Source organism: Macrotis lagotis, chromosome 8, assembly GCF_037893015.1.
Source record: "Macrotis lagotis isolate mMagLag1 chromosome 8, bilby.v1.9.chrom.fasta, whole genome shotgun sequence".
NCBI lineage: Eukaryota > Metazoa > Chordata > Mammalia > Peramelemorphia > Peramelidae > Macrotis > Macrotis lagotis.
The window spans coordinates 19,526,119-19,543,000 of NC_133665.1; the positions used below are offsets into that span (position 1 = coordinate 19,526,119).

The following is a 16,882-nucleotide window of genomic DNA, read 5'->3' on the forward strand; positions in this document are numbered from 1 at the left end:
TGGGGTCAATATTCCTGTTTGGCCGCTTACACTCAAGTTGTCAAGCTTTTGTTACATCTCCAGGCTTATGGGACTCTTGGGTTTTCAATTTTTATTAACTCCATATCAGGACTGATATAGATAAAGGGCCACGAGTTTATGAAGAGGCTAATTAGACTCTCATGCTCAGACATGCATGATTAGTTTCCATTCACTAATATCACAGGTAGGGAGACACGTAAGGAGGCTAAGTACCCCCTTGGTCTCTAAAGCCCAAGCACCTAAATTGGAACTGAAAATATTCCAGAAAAGGGAAGAAACGAGGTTTAAAAGTTTTAAGAATTCTATCACAAGAAATGGTGACTCTGATAAAAATCAAGTGGCTTTTTTTTAAAAGATGATCACAATGCCCTTGGTCAAATCATTTCCCCTTCTCTGGATCTGTTTTCATTTGTAAACAGTAATTAAATTCTCTAAGGTCCTCTTTACTTTTAATCCCATAACGATCAAAATCTTAACTGTTAGCTTCAGGTTGTTTCAGACAATGTTAGGAATGCACAAGTTATTTTAGAACTCAAATTGAAATGAATTTATTCAATAAGCCTATATTAAATGCCTACTGTACACAAGGCATCATGTTAAGTAATGGGAATGCAAAGACAAAAAACCTCAAAGAGCTTACACTGGTGGTGGTGTTATTACTATATTCTCTTAAAGAAGTAAAGTCATAGCATTTGAGGAGAAAGAGAACACAGATAGTCAGGGAAATGAGAAAAGGTTTCTTGTAGGACCTAACTTAAATTTAAGCTGTTCCTTGCAAGAAGTTATAAAGCAGAGGTGAGGAAGGAATGCATCTAAGGATCAGTTATAGCCCCTGCAAAGCACAGAACAAATAAGTCAATTTAGCTGAAGCAGAAAATGTGTGAAGAGAAGTAACATGAAGCTTGGAAAGGTATGCTTTAGTAAAATTATTTTGGCAGTTATGTGGAAAATGAATTAGAGAAGACAAACATAGACAGAAAGACAAATAGAGCATTTATTAAGCATTTTAGGCCAGATACTGGGTATACAAATATAAGCAAACAAGGTTGACGTAACCTTCAAAGAATATACAACATAATGGGAGAAGTTAACCTATTAAGGAGAGTTGGAACGACTTTCACACTGGTCAGAAGGGGGTGGACATGGCTGGGAAGCACCATGATTCCAAAAAAAGTTCAGGCAAAAACTCACCAGAAGAGCCAAGGGCAAAGTTCAAGAAGGGAAAGATTTAAGGCAAGTTAATTAGGTTATAGAGAGACTGAACTATAGCAGCAGACAGAAGGTTACAGGTGAAATTGATAAGACTTGACAAGATTAGCTGTGGGGCATGGGAGAGAAAGAAATCTGGATAACTGGAAAAATTATGGTATTTATAACAAATAGGGAAGTTTTAGCCAGAAAAGAAAAGGTTGGATTTTTTTTCTTTGACATATTTGAGTTTGAGATTGTTATGGAACATTGTGAGAGATACATGTATCTAGCAGGATTTTGGTAATGCAACTCAGGAAAGATTAAGTCTGAATTCAGATGTGTTAACAAATAAGGAAATAATAACTATGTCCTATGCTTAGCACCCACTTTTTTTTTCCATCTTAAAAATTCCTCCTAAATCCTTCATTTGTAAAGACATTCCTTATAAAAAAGAATAAAAAAAGAGGGGAAATTCAGCAGAATTAACATATCCATCTTTCTATGTACATATGTGTGCATATATGTATATATGTACTTATATATGAAGTTTTCCTCACTAATAATCTCCCACCTCTGAATAAAAAGAGGGTAAAGTTGGCATTCATTTTTACAAACTGTCCTAAAGTATACCAGAGAACCTGAGATCGGTTTCTCAAATAAGTCACCAAGACCAAATAAAATAGCCCTCTTCATAATCAGGATTCACTATCAAAAAAAACAATGTATTAATGTTCTCTGAGACATATGAGAACCCATTAAGAGAATAAAGAAAACCAGGACCCATAAGTAATGCAAGTTCTTTGAGGTGAAGGGCCATTTTTTTAGAACTCCCAGTTATCAAGCATGTATTTAATGTTTGTATAATTTCATCACCACCACCTTGCCTTGACCCTTGTCTCCCAGCCCTCCCCTCCCCCATCTCCCCTTATATCACACATACCCTGAGTCTAAAGAGGATTGATTATGAAAAGACTGAAGGAACCCCTGATGGAAAAGTAAAGACTCAGAGGAGATAGCTTTATTTATTTAATCCCAGAAGTCAGAACTGGGGCAATGGGTGGGAATAGCAGAGGCCAATTTAGATTTGATGAAAGGAAAATCTTACTAATAATTAATGCTATCCAAAAATGGAATGAACTCTCAAGAGGTGGGGGATCCCAACTTTACTGAAGTCTTAGTTCTTTTTTTTTCTCTTTTCCCTATCTAGATGCCTAGAATGAACATAATCCTGTCACTCTTCCCCAGAATCACTATTTAACTCTTCCAAAACAGACTTTTTTTTTTAGGATTTTTTGCAAGGCAAATGGGGTTAAGTGGCTTGCCCAAGGCCACACAGCTAGGTAATTAAGTGTCTGAGACCAGGTTTGAACTCAGGTACTCCTGACTCCAGGGCCGGTGCCCTATCCACTGTGCCACCTAGCCGCCCCCAAAACAGACTTTTCTAATCTAGTCAAAGCTCTCTCTTCAATAATTTCACAGCACTTCCTATTCCTCTTGTGCAGTTATTACAACCTAATTTGAGGGGAAAAGTTTCAGGTCTGAATTCATCTTTATAATTTCTTCAAGTCACCAGCACAATATATTACATGTTGTAGGTATATAGGTAAATCTTTATTAATAGATCAAAGATGAGAATTGTAATGGTTTAGGGGACAATGAGATGACTCATTTTTCACCCTATGATTTAAGCAACAATTTTCGTAAGCCTGATACTGAACTCCAATTATTTAGACTAAAAGAGAAGACATAATTAATAGGGAGGGTTAAGATGTAGATTCTGGTTATAGCAATCAGATTGACTTTAGGGCTAGTCAAGTAACATGTTTTCTTTTTAGCTAATTTTTTTCAGATGTGCTTCTCCTGATTTATCAAATGAAGTTCAGATGCCCTTAAAAAACTGTTAAGGCATAATGTCTTCTTTTTCATTTCAAATTCTTAATGATGGCTACAAATATACTTGTTACTCTCTAAAGAACACAATGATAGAATAATTATGAAAAAATACTTGGACTTCAAATAACATTAAAGGACCTATGGTTTTGTTGGGTTCTCTATAAACTGAGGGCCTTGGAGAGTTGCCAGAGAGCACAACAGTCAAAATCAGAAGAATTTTATCCTATCCATTTGACTGTACTGTCTTTCATGTCTCATGAGAACAATCAAATATTTTAGATTTCTTTTTTCCATAAACTGCATATTAACTTGAAATAATTTATAATAACAACTCATTTTATTTTGTATATTTCCATATTATTATGGAGATAGATGCCCAGTCTTAACCAAAGGCTTAACTATGAAAGAATCACTTTCCAAACAATTTAAAGTATGTTCAGCAGCAATAAAACAATAAAAGGCAGGGCACAAAATGAATTCTTCTGTAAAGGAAATTCCAGAAATGATTCTAGTTTTATCAATTAAAAATTGGGTGGGTGTGAGAAAGGATTTGTGGTTACTATCTTTTCTAAATCAAACAAAACAAAGTTAGAAACTTTTGTATTCCTCACTGAAAACAGTATTATACTTCTAACTGGCTAGGTTGCTAATTTATTTGTTTCCCCTACTAAGTATCAGCTAAGATGTGCAATTTGCACATTTTGCACACAATAACTGCTAGGTAAATGGTAAATACAATTTCCCCAAAGAATAGGCAGAGTAGTGTGTTCAAAATGCAGTTAAGCAGAAGATAGAAAAAGACAGTTTAAAATTCAAAAAAAAAAAATAGTCATATGAAACAGCATCAAAATGTTATGCTTGCTTGTAAATTTTATTGACAACTATTTGGTCCCAACACACAAAACAGCACTTTGAACCACAAAAAAGTGTTCAAACAAAGTAGACAGTTAAGAAAACAATTCTTCCCCTCTGCCCAATCCAAAACAAAAAGTGCAGGATGGGAGAGGGAGTTTTGGTGACTTTTATTTTAAACAGACAAATCTAAATTGGTAAATCTTTCCAACCAGAAATAATTTAATTGTCCTAATTCTTATAGATCATTTTAATCACATCATTTAATTAAGCCTTTGGATTAAAAAAATATATTGCAATTGGACTGGCCATTTTATGATACATCATGAACACAACTTCCCACTTAATGAATTTTCTTACTTTCAAACAGCAATTTATTAGAATTACACATGGACCTAGGCCCACCTGGCTGTCCTCCATAAATGGTACAACTACCACATTCATAAGATATTGTAGGATTGCAGTTTCTTCTTCCCTTATGATAGCCTCAAGAAGTTTTTCTTTTAGACTGTTTCCAGTGATTTGTAATTACACCTTTTACATTCCTTAAGTTCATAATATTTTGCATATTTTCCAAAGTCCCAATGTGCAAACAATGCCTTATGAAATCTTTGTATAAACTGATGTTTTTGATCAATAAATTGATGAAATGTTTAAAAGCATCTTGGAAAAAAAGTTGTTTTAATTTTTTCTCATTGTACTATGTCTGTAGAGGAAATCTGCCTACAGATGGAATCCACTGTACCATTACACTCAGAAAAATTTCCAGTGAATCTCCATCTGAATCATGGCCATATACCAAATTCTAAGAATCTCTGGGTTTTTTTTTTCAAACAAAACCTAACTTGTAAAATTATCTCTGTATAGTTATTCTGTGGCATTTTCCCAAATGCTGGCTAAGAAATCTGAGCCCATTTTCTGGCTTTCTAGTACATTACAAAAATATTAACCTCAAAAAAGAAATCACTTAACTAGTGGAAGACATCGTGTGACAGGTTCCTTCTGTTTTATGAACACTTCCATTTATCTCTTTGCCCAACAAATACAATCCATCGTAAATGTTGGGTTTACCCAGAAGGGGTAAGAGACCATCTGCCAATGGACATTTCAGCCAACTCTAAAGTTAAGCCATTCCACTAGTACAGTGCTACTTCAAAGGCTGGCTTTTCCAAATGCCAAGATCAAACACCACAAACAACTGAACACACTGCTCAGCACTAGAAGTAACCATCAGAATAAAAACAGTTAAAAGACAATATGCTAACCATACACACAAAGCTTCCCAGTTACCAAAACTTGCTTTAAAAATACAAAAACAAGATTAAGCAGATCAACCTTGGCCTTCCCATGCATTGATAGAATCACTATGTCTCTTTCCAGTGGAAATAGTATTGATATCTCTCAGGTTAAAGTGCTTCTCATAACCTGCTCTGATTCATAATTTATGCATTTAATGCATAGTTTAGAAAAATCAGATCCTTTCCCACCAATACCACCTCTAGACACACAAAATGTGTGTGCTGTAACCCAAACACTCAAGACACGAAGACCATCTTCTTGTCCTTAACCTAATCCATGTCAAACTGGAACATAACATAAAAGGGAAGCTTAAAACATCCTCAATTTCCTAGAAAGCTCCTAAATGGAACTGAAAGTGACAAAAACATTTAAAATAAGTTTTGTCACAAAGCCACATCTGTCTTCTCCAGACATAGTAAAATGAAAAAAGAGGTGGATTTACAAGTCACACAGAAACAATGACCATTCATACCCCTACCTACATTTACAATCAAAACTCCTTGCTACCCGCTCCAATCAGTGTATAAACACTTGTTTACTTAAGAGACTTTTGAAAGAAGGATCATGCATTTTATAAATACTGTCTGAAAACATCAGTAAGCAGTGGTCTAATGAATATCATTTGCTACATGTAAGATTCCACCACTGATGTTTAATGAAAATAAAACCCAAATCTTTCTAGTTGAATTCATACCTCTTTCTTTTTACCGAACACCATTTTATTTCATTATAATTAAGAAAATTTAATAAAATACCTAAAGGATTCATGACCAAGTGCTGGGAAGTTTTTTCAAATATTTAAAAAAACTCTTCAGCCAAAAACTGTGTTCAAGGTAAAAGGAAAAAAACATTTTCAAATCCATCTTAATAGAAATTAAATGGCTCATAGGGGTTTCATTAAAACATGAAAGGGTGTGCAAATAGCTTTGAACCTAATTTTGTGTGCAGAGTCAGACAGTACTTTTCCCTCCTCATCTCATGTCACAAATGAAAGTTAAAGCTTGGTTATGGGTGCAAAAGAAAAGTTGGCTGCCAATTTCACTTTATTTTTGCGTTGCTTTTTGGCTGGGCTCTCCACTGTGTCTTTGCTTGGCCGAGATTCTGAGATATCCAATGATGAGCAAGGAGACACTGAGACATTTTCCAATGCGTCAGGCACCCCAGGGCCAGAGATCAGTTTTTCTTTGCTTACTGTTGTTTTGGTTTGTTGTTCTTCTGTTAAAACCATAATTTCTGTGAAGACAGAAAGAAAAACATTCATTCAGCTCCATGAAATAGAACAACTTGTTTCCATAGTTTTTCTTTTCCCAAAACATACATCTACTGATCATTAGTATAGTGAATCTCAGTTTGAGAGTCAGTAACACCAAAGAAATAAGAGTTCTTTATAACATGGTTGAGAAATCCTAAAAAGTTGCTTAAGACACTTGGGGATTAAGTGACTTGTCCAAAGTCACACAGTTAATTAATGTCAGAAGTGGGATTAGAACCCACATCTGGCTGAGTTGTGCTCGAACCATTATACTGGACTGCCTCTAAAATATTGTTATTAGTTTTACACATCACAAACAAACATACCCTACTTCAATCAAATTTAAATAAATAGAATCATATATCTCTACTGAAGTGAAGAATAATTTCAGATGTTCTTTTCATTTATAGTTGATTTCTTGATGGATAATTTCTCCCAACAATTTTTTGTCTCAAGTTTCTATCAACTAGATAATGATATGTAGATATGTATATGTACATATATATATGTATACACACACACACATATATGAACTCTGAAGTAAAGAATAATTTCAGATGTTATCTTCATTTATTTATTAATTTATTTGCTTTTAGTAAGGCAATGGGGTTGTGACTTGCCTGAGGTCACATAGCTAGGTAATTATTAAGTGTCTGAGGCTGGATTTGAACTCAGGTCCTCCTGACTCCAGGGCTATACCTGTATAAATTTGGATAAATTTATGCAAATTTAATGCAGTCCACTCAAATTTATACTGGTACTCTATCCACTGCGCCACTTAGGTGCCCCTGTTCTCTTCATTTATAGTCAATTTTTCAATGTACAATTTTTCCCTACAGTTTTCTATCTCAAGAATCTGTCAAAAAGAAAATAATCTCCATCAGAAAATAAAAGCTACTCACCCTTATCTAAGTTTGATATTTTTATATACTGGCTTTCATTGATATTTAGCATTACACAAAGTATCCGGCATACTCAAGAAGAGGTACTGATACTAAAGTTATCACCTTATGGAATTAATACGGAGGTCTACAAATAATTTTGCCTACTATTAATCTTCAATTATATGAAAAAAAGATTACTTGGTCATAGATCATCCAGCAATTTCACTGTTACTCAAAGCCTTTCATAACTTAGATATTCCTCACTCTTCCCTTTCTAGTTTTCTTACATCTTTCACCACCTCTCACCTTTCCCCTTCCTGCAAACACACATATTCCTTAACCTAACAATCCTGGTCTCCATGCTGTTCCTCAAACAAGACTCTCCATCTCTTGGCTTCAGACACTTTCTGTGGCTGTCCCCCATCCCTGAAATGTTCTCCCTCTTCACTGTCACCTCTTGGCTCCCTTCAGGATCCAACTAAAATCCTACCTTCTATGGGCTGGTAACATTTCCTCAATTCTAGTACCTTTCCTCTTTTGAAAATTTACTATTTAGGCAGTATTTAGCTTTTGTGTAGATAAATTTGAGCTTCTTACAGCAAGAACTGTCTTGTGTCATTCTTTATCTTCTTAGCACTAATCACAGTGACTAAGACATAGTAAATCCTTAAAAAATGCTAACTGCTTATTAGATTATACTGAAAGTATACAGGAACAGGTAGTAGACAAAACTCATATGCAAGGTTTTTATAAAAGCTCTATGGGCAAGAAAGTAAAATTAATAAAGAAGTCAATTTTTGTCATTTTACATACTATCCTTTATAGGTATGTGGCATAATACTTATTTTATCTGTAGATTTCATTTATCTTTAATACTCTCTTTGTCCCATCTTTAATAATAACTGAAAGCTAACCATAAGGTCAAATATTGGGAATTTTATCATGTAAAATCATGATTTCCATTTATTTAATGCAGTCCACTCAAATTTATACAATAGCAAAATAAATAATTCAGTGAATCCTACCGCAAGGAGCTCGGGGATGTTCCTCAAACTGAATGAGATCAGTAGACTCAAGAATGACTGGATCAGGTCTCAGTTGTGGGGATGGCAAGCAAGAAGGGACTGGTTCACACAAAAGATCTACAGGTGATGTATTGGTTAAACAGAGGAGCTCCTGCTCAGTTTGATTAGGACCTGTGTAAAGAAGAGACCAAGAACACTCTGAAAATGTTGACTGCTCAGACTTCTAAGTCTTTAAGTGCAAGTGAAATGTTTAAAAAAAAAAACACAAAAAGGAAACAGCAACTGCACGGCGAGTCATATATCATCCAAATGATTTGACTGTCATTCAAAGTCCCATCAATAACTTAAGACATCCCTCACTCTCAACTCTCTGGGTTTTTAATATCTTTCACCACCCTTCCCCTTGTGCATATATATATCTAAGATACACATATCTACACTCTCTCTCTCTCTCTCTCTCTCTCTCTCAATTCAGTGATAACTAGTCTACTCTAGTCTACTTGCTTTTCCTAAGACAAGACACTCCATTTCTTGGCTTTCAAAGACTGTCCATCCCTGGAATGTTTTCCTCTTCATTGTCACTTCTTGGCTCACTTCAAGATCCAATTAAAATCTCACCTTGCATGGAATGGAAGTTTTCCTCACTTAATTCTAGTACTTTTCCAGTACCTGAAGGACTCCTTTTATAAAAGAAGAATGCTATTCTCCATCAAAAAAACAGATTATTTGAAGAAAAAAGGCTATATTTCTGGTACTTAAAAAACTTAAGAATCCTAGAAGAGTAAATTAAATGAATCACGGTGATTTCAATAGGACAAAATTTCCCCAAATTACTGATTTATCTTAACCTCAGCTTTTTCACTTTTTAGATGAGAAATGCCACCAGTCTTGCCTACTTCAAAGAACCATGTAAAATATTAAGTAGTGCTTATAAAAATGTTCTTTAAATGTAAAAATTATACAAAATTAATACTAAAAAAGTAAAAATGAAAGGAACAGCTAAGTTGTATAACAGAGTACTGGCCCTGGAGTCAGGAGTATGTGAGTTCAAATGTGATCTCATGCACTTGACACTTATCAGCTGTGTGACCCTGGGCAAGTCACTTAACCCCAATTACCTCTAAACCAAAAAAATAATTAAATAAATGTAAAAAAAAAAGGGTAACTATAAAGTTCAAGGCTCTAAACCTTTCCCAGACCTATTACTTTTCAATTGCAAACAAAATAACAGACATACTATATTAACTAAATAAATCATTTGATCACAGAATTTTAGAAATAAAAAGTCCTTGGAGACCACTATCTCTCCTGCTTTACATCAACTTGGTGGGGAAAATGAAAACTAACAAGTTTATAAGATGACAAGTCATTTTCCAATTGATAAATGGTCAAAGGATATGAAGAGGTAGATGAAAAAATTAAAACTATGTAAAATCACAAGAAAAATGCTCTAAATCACTAAGGATTAGAAAAATGTAATTTAAAACAACCCTGAGGTACCTCATACCTATGAGACTGGCTAATATGACCAAAAAGGAAAGTGATAAATGTTGGAGAAGATGTGGAAAAATTGAAACACTAATGCATTGTTAGTAGAGTTGTGAACCGATCCAACCATTCTTGAGAACAATTTAAAATTAAGTTCAAAGGGCTATAAAAACTGCCTATCCTTTGTTTGATTAAGCAATGACAGTACTAGGTCCGTATCCCAAAGATATCATAAAAAAAGGAAAAGGACCCACACGTACAAAAATATTTATAGCAGCTCTTTTTGTGGTGGCAAAGAAATGGAAACTGAGGGGACACCCATCAATTGGGGAAGGGCCTAAACAAGTTGTGGTATATAAATGTAATGGAATTACTATTGTGCTAAAAGAAATGATGAGCAGATAGATTTCAGAAAAACTTACACGAACTCATGCTGAGTGAAATGAGCAGAACCAGGAAAATATTATACAAAGTAACAGCAACATTGTACTAACAACTATGACAGACTTAGTTCTTCTCAGCAATATAATGATCCAAGTCCATTCCAAAAGAGTTCCCATAACCAGAGAAAGAAGTATGGAATGTGAAAGCAGATCAAAAGATACTATCTTCACTTCTTTTTCTTTCCTATGGTTTTCCCTTTTGTTCTGATTCTTCTTTACAACATGATTAATGTGTAAGCATGACTAACATGATTGTACATATATAACCTAAACAGATTGCTTGCTGTCTTGGGGAGAAAAGAGAGAAGAGAGGGAAGGAGTAAGAAAAATTTGGAACTCAAAATCTTACAAAAATAAGAGTTGAAAACTATCTTTACATGTTATTGGAAAAAATAAGATACTATTGAGTGAAATTTTAAAAACTTTGCAAAGCACATACACACACACACACACACACACAAGAAAAAACAAGGACAAAAAAGATTAAGTAATTTGCTCAGTTATACTAGTTAGTGACAAAACTTACACTTGAGTTGAGCTCTCTTGACTTCCAATCCAAAGTCAAGTTTTTCTTATTGATGGATGGAATTGAATTGATACTTCTAAGATATGATACTGCAGCCCTCTCCAAGACTCTTTAATCTTACTGGTCAATGAGAAATATCAAAAACTTTCTCTACTTTGTATTTAAGAGTAATAGGAATAAAGTTTTAAATTTATTAAGTTAAATCTGATCTCACACACTTGACACTTAACAGCTGTGTTTCTGCTCACTTATCTTAAGTTTTTTCTCTTACCATTAGCACATATTCCCAGGTTGAGTCCTAAGGAGACACAAGATTCAGACGTCTCCAGAGTAAGCTCACTGTTGTCGTCTGTCTGGTTTTCATGATCATTCACATGATTGGCAGGAGAAAAACTGGGAGAACTCAACCGAGCTAGCAGACAAAATATATACAGTTTAGACAAATATAAATACTGGACAAAAACCTTTTCTTCAAAAAATTAACTTACTTTTCATGTCATTTTTTAAAACAACAATTCTTTTGTGACCATGTCCTTTTATCCAGACCACCTGGAACAAAACATATTTGTAGTCAATGAGGGGGAAGGCAAGGGAAAACACACACACACACACACACACACACACACCACACCACAAACAGAATTACAAGTCTTTCAAGAATCATCATATCGAAGTCAAATTTGAGAATTTAGTGGTGTATATAAAGAAATATGCCTGAAGAGTTGAAAATATTTTTCTAGAGTCCTGTTTTTTAGCTTTTGAAGCAGTATAGACTAATCAAAAATAATTTATCTTTACAAAGCTTATTTATAAAACAGAGGACATTCATCTCATTCAGGGTCATCATTTCTAGAACAACTATGAACCAATTTCTTAATTTAAAATTAACTTCTTCGGTGTACATATAACTTAGCTATTTCTATATACAATTTCTTAAAGTTTTTAGCTATACAACATTGGAAAAAAACCCAATACTTGAGTGCTTGAGTTCTTCATTTTAGCAAAATAATACAGTTTATTTAGGGTTTATTTTTGAATTTAAATATAAGTTAAATTTAAACTGCCTGTCATATATTACTCTGGGAACAGAGTGAATATAAGGCTCTAAAAGGAGGCTCTCAACAGAAATCAAAGTGTAAATGATTACCTGAGGAATTGAACCCAAGAGTTCCTCCAGGCTACTACAACCATAGGTCTTGGGCTGTAACACTTCTCCTATATATTTGGTATAGGCCACAGGAAATTCATGAAGAAATATCTGCTGGTAGTGGTATGTATGAAGTAGAGACCGAACATTTTTTGCAAACAAATATAAACTGGTGAGCTTCACATACTCTTCTGTTGTATCAGTGGTAAAAACCTATTAACATCAACAACAAAAACAATTTTAAAAACTAGTAGCATTATAATACAAAGTTACCCTATTTAAGAAACTACAACAAGAATAAAACCTAAAATCAAATTCCAAAGTATTAAAACTATTCTAAAGACTAAGGTCAAATAATTTTATACCTCAACCAAGTAGGGCAGACTCTTCAAAAGTTCAGACAGGGTCATGAATCCATATTCACAAGGATTGAGAAAAGCACTATAAGTAGTTTCATAATGTCTCTTGAGCTGGTCAACAGAAAGAAAGGAAGTTTCTTCCCAAGACATTAACACCACCAGTAGCTGAACAGTGAGAGACCGAAGAGACTTCCTATTTATCAGCTGAATCTGCTTGCCAGATTCTGTATCAGCAACCTGAGAAATGACAAAGAATTTGAACTTTCAAAACTGAAACCATCTAGGTTGCATTAATGCAATTATATTTTTTATGGTCAGTGAGACCTGTTGATAAAGAGATAATGTTCTTGCATTATTTCTCCTAAGATAAAGTGCTATCCATCAGTCCACAAGTTAGGTAGATGAGACAATAATTGACTTTCTAGGTGCAGCTAGGTGGCGCAGTAAATAAGAGCACCGGCCCTGGAGTCAGGAATACCTGACTTCAAATCTGGCCTCAGACACTTAAAAATTAACTAGCTGTGTGGCCCTGGGCAAGCCACTTAACCCCATTGCCTTGCAAAAAAAAAAAACAACCTAAAAAAACCCAATTGTTTTTCTAAACTTCTAAGAGGAAGTCTGAGAATAAAATACTCAGGAGACAGAGCAAATCCATCTGTTCAAAATGTTAATGTGTTAAGTTTGAAAATGCAGCAGTGAAGGATGGAACAAACCTAAAGCCTTGACTATTTTATCTAATAAAATGTTGATAATAACTTATGAAGAAAGTCTGACAAGAAGCAATTTTTTTTTTTAGGTTTTTGCAAGGCAAATGGGGTTTAAGTGGTTTGCCCAGGGCCAAACAGCTAGGTAATTATTAAGTGTCTGAGGCCGGATTTGAACTCAGGTACTCCTGACTCCAGGGCCAGTGCTCTATCCATTGCGCCACCTAGCTGCCCCAGAAGCAATTATTTTAAAAAACTCAAGTTAATGGTAAATAACATTACTTCATTACAATTCCTAGCCAACCTTCTGTCATGAATTTCCCATGTTTTATGCAAAATACAGAGAAGTGTTATGACAAAGGAAAGCTGATTGTAATAGCTAAGTGGCTCATGGGAACAATTCAATAGCAGAATGCTTAACATATAGTAGATTTTTAATGAACATTTGTTGATTGACTGATGAACTGACTGATGAGGCTAATTTAAACATTAAAACATCAAGAAACATAAAGCACATAATCAAAACACTATAAAATTTATCCCAAGAAGAAAAATTAGTTTACCTTTACGACATGGCAGAGTTTGTACATCAATGCTGGAACTGAACTCACATCATAGTCTTGAAGACGCAGAGAATAACCAAATGTTTTATTATATTCTGTAAGTAAATCAGTCATCATAAGACAATTATCTTTCTGAGACCGAAGAAGTTTAACAAATTGGGCAGCTAAAGCCTTGACACGTTCTACCTCTGTCAAGGTAATAATTTTTTCTTGTCCACATTCCAATACCTTCAAAGAGAAACAAAAGGAAATGAAATGTTATAACTCAATGGGAAAATAATAAGTATTCATGTATAGAAAACTTAACCAGAAAATAACTTTATCTAGTGAAAGTATAATGGCCTTCAAGAATTTTTTTTTTCTTTTTGTTTTTTTGTTTTTAGTTTTTTTGCAAAGCAATAGGGTTTAGTGGCTTGCTCAAGGCCACACAGCTAGGTAATTATTAAGTGTCTGAGGCCAGATTTGAACTCAGGTACTCCTGACTCCAGGGCTGGTACTCTATCCACTGTGCCACCTAGCTGCCCTAAGAGTTTATTTCTTAGATGTTTTTCTCAGTTTCCTTCTCCATAGTAACCACAGCACTTGTCATATCTCTACATTAATAAACTGATACAGGTAAAGTCCTTTCAGTAATTCTGAAGATGTTCTAAACCATTACAGTGCTGGCTATGTATAGGCAGCCTATCATTTAGACAACTTGTTCAAGTTTATTTTCAACAGTATTTCCTGTGGGTAGTTTATAGTCAGCTAGTTCAAAGGTCACTGATTCAATAGGTTGTTAAACTTAAGACATATAGAAAAACCAGGCAGAATTAACAACAATAAAGGCCATTTTCTCTCCTATAGACTAATAAATAATGTTTTCTGGTTCCTGAATACTGTAAATGCCACTGTATTGAAGAGGCACACATACATTTGGCGAAGTGTACCCCTTTATTTTCATTTCTCTTCCTTCCAAAGAGAAAGTTACTTATCCTCCTGCTAATGCAATTCTAATATCAAGACTTCATTCCTGTGTTGGGTTCAACTTAAACAACATGCCACCCTTTAAAAGGTTAATTAGAGTTCTAATATACTCTCCAATTCACCCATAAGTTTTAAAATATACAGATAATGAAAAAATATACAGATCATGAAACTTAAAAAATTTTAAAGTTAGTTCTTCAGAACTTACTTGTAAAACATCAGGAATGGCTTCAAAAAGTTCAAGTAGTTTAGTAAATCCATAGTGTGCAAGTTTGCACTGACGGCCAAAGTGGTGATGATAAGAAGGAATAAATCTATTAAAAGGCATCCGAAAATGGGGTTGATGTCGCAGCAAATCAATAACCTCTTTGCAGAATTGTTTTGTCCTTTCTATTTCATCCTGAGTACGTTCTTTAAAAGACAAAACAAATATAACATTTTCATGTGATTACATAAATATTTTGTATCCATGGTGTACCAGGTCTAATATACTGCTTAAAAAACATTAAGTGAAGGGGCAGCTAGGTGGCTCAGTGGATAAAACACTGGCCCTGGAGTCAGGAGTACCTGAATTCAAATCTGGCCTCAGGCACTTAATAATTACCTAGCTGTGTGGCCTTAGGCAAGCCACTTAACCCCATTGCCTTGCAAAAACTAAAAACAAACAAACAAACAAAAACAGGTGTTTCTTTTCTAGGAATTCACACTATGGGGGGGGGACCTAGTTAGGACTTGATAGGACACGGTAATGAAGGACAATGTCATGATATGTTAAATAAATTCATGAAATCATTCTGAAAATTACTTTTTATTAGTTTATCTTTCTTTCCAACTAAAGAGGCATTTTTCTAAAAATTAAAACTGATTGATTTGAGTTTAATCTCTTTACTTTCTTGATGAAGATTCTCTTTAGTCCACCAAAAAAAAAAAAAAACAAACTGAGTCAGGAGTCTGAATCCAGTCAATGTCATGCATAATGCTGGGAAAATCATTTCTCTTCATCAGTCCTCAGTTGTTAATTACTAAAATTAGGGGACTAGACTAGATGTCCTCTAAGATACCCTAATTCTGTAATCCACTAACCTACCAAAGAAAGGAAGGGTTAAGTAAGGATGAGTATTATTTTTAGTTGAATAAGTAACCACTAAATAACTTCAATGTTACTGGTTCCTGAAAAAGACACTTTGGTAATTCTTGTTTTTGCCATTTTTTTTTATAATTATCACTGGCTTCAGGTAAGTAGAAATATCAAAAATTTTCAAGTTTTTTTGTTCTAACAAATTTTAATCTTTTATTTAAATACAATCCAATGTAAAGTAAGAATATCCTATTCACATAATTAAAATTATTACTGGGGTCCATAGCACAGCTGACCATAATCTAGGTCATTTCAAGCTGGTATTTCTTACAATGCAAACAGAAGTTCTGATGAAAAAACATATTGTTAGTGATAACATCCTCTCCTAACTTTATATAAAGAATACTTATCATATAGGCAATTTTCTAAATGAGTTTAATTTCTTCCTTTGCTTCATTTATTTACTGACATATTTGTTTATGAGGAGATACTGTATATATCCCCTGTCTAGCAGTTATGGATTCCATCAAAATACAAAAATATTCGTCATAAAATTATTCAGAAAATGTCAGTGAAAAAATATTTATTAAAATACTATATTCTAAATATTAGGCTAAGTACTGAAGATATAAAGAAAGGAAAAAATCCTTATCCTCAAGAAGCTTGCATGTTAATATGGGAGGCAACATACAGAAAGTAATCTAAAAAGAAAGGTATATGCTTTAAGGAGGACCAGGAAAAGCTTTTCATAGAAGGTAGAAATTTAGCCAAGATTTGAAAGAATCCAGAGAAATCAGAAGGCAGAAATGAGATGGAAGATTATTCCAGGAACTGGGGACAGTCACTGAAAAGACAGGGAGTCAAGAAATGGAGTGCCTTACACAAAGATTCAAAAGGAGACATATATCACTGGATCACAGAATATTTGAAGGTAAGAAAACTATCATAAGATTGGAAAGAAAGGTAGAAATGGGTTTGGTTATAAAAAGTTCAGGAAAACAGAGATAACAGGGGAACCATTATAGTTTTGGGTTTTTTTAGGTTTTTGCAAGGCAATGGGGGTTAGTAACTTGCCCAAGGCCACACAGCCAGGTAATTATTAAGTGTCTGAGGCCAGATTTGAACTCAAGTACTCCTGACTCCAGGGCTGGTGTACTTTCCACTGCACCACCTAGCTGCCCCCCACTATAG

At 34.4% G+C, this 16,882-nt stretch overlaps 1 protein-coding gene across 6 annotated transcripts in view; it reads right to left on the bottom strand.

Annotated features, from left to right (window-relative positions):
- Positions 1 to 2,651: 2,651 nt before the first annotated feature.
- The window catches only part of MARF1 (meiosis regulator and mRNA stability factor 1), a 58,624-nt gene continuing 44,393 nt past the window's right edge, over positions 2,652 to 16,882 (bottom strand). For 5 of the 6 annotated variants that reach the window (XM_074196481.1, XM_074196480.1, XM_074196478.1 and 2 more), the window contains 8 exons: positions 14,822 to 15,024; positions 13,648 to 13,875; positions 12,387 to 12,617; positions 12,022 to 12,234; positions 11,363 to 11,423; positions 11,146 to 11,286; positions 8,418 to 8,588; positions 2,652 to 6,489 (listed from right to left, as the gene is read on the bottom strand). In XM_074196481.1, coding sequence (XP_074052582.1) covers positions 6,251 to 6,489; positions 8,418 to 8,588; positions 11,146 to 11,286; positions 11,363 to 11,423; positions 12,022 to 12,234; positions 12,387 to 12,617; positions 13,648 to 13,875; positions 14,822 to 15,024 — 1,487 coding nt within the window. In that variant the 3' untranslated portion in view covers positions 2,652 to 6,250. The remainder of the gene's footprint in view (positions 6,490 to 8,417; positions 8,589 to 11,145; positions 11,287 to 11,362; positions 11,424 to 12,021; positions 12,235 to 12,386; positions 12,618 to 13,647; positions 13,876 to 14,821; positions 15,025 to 16,882) is intronic. The other variant, XM_074196479.1, reaches the window with a different exon arrangement.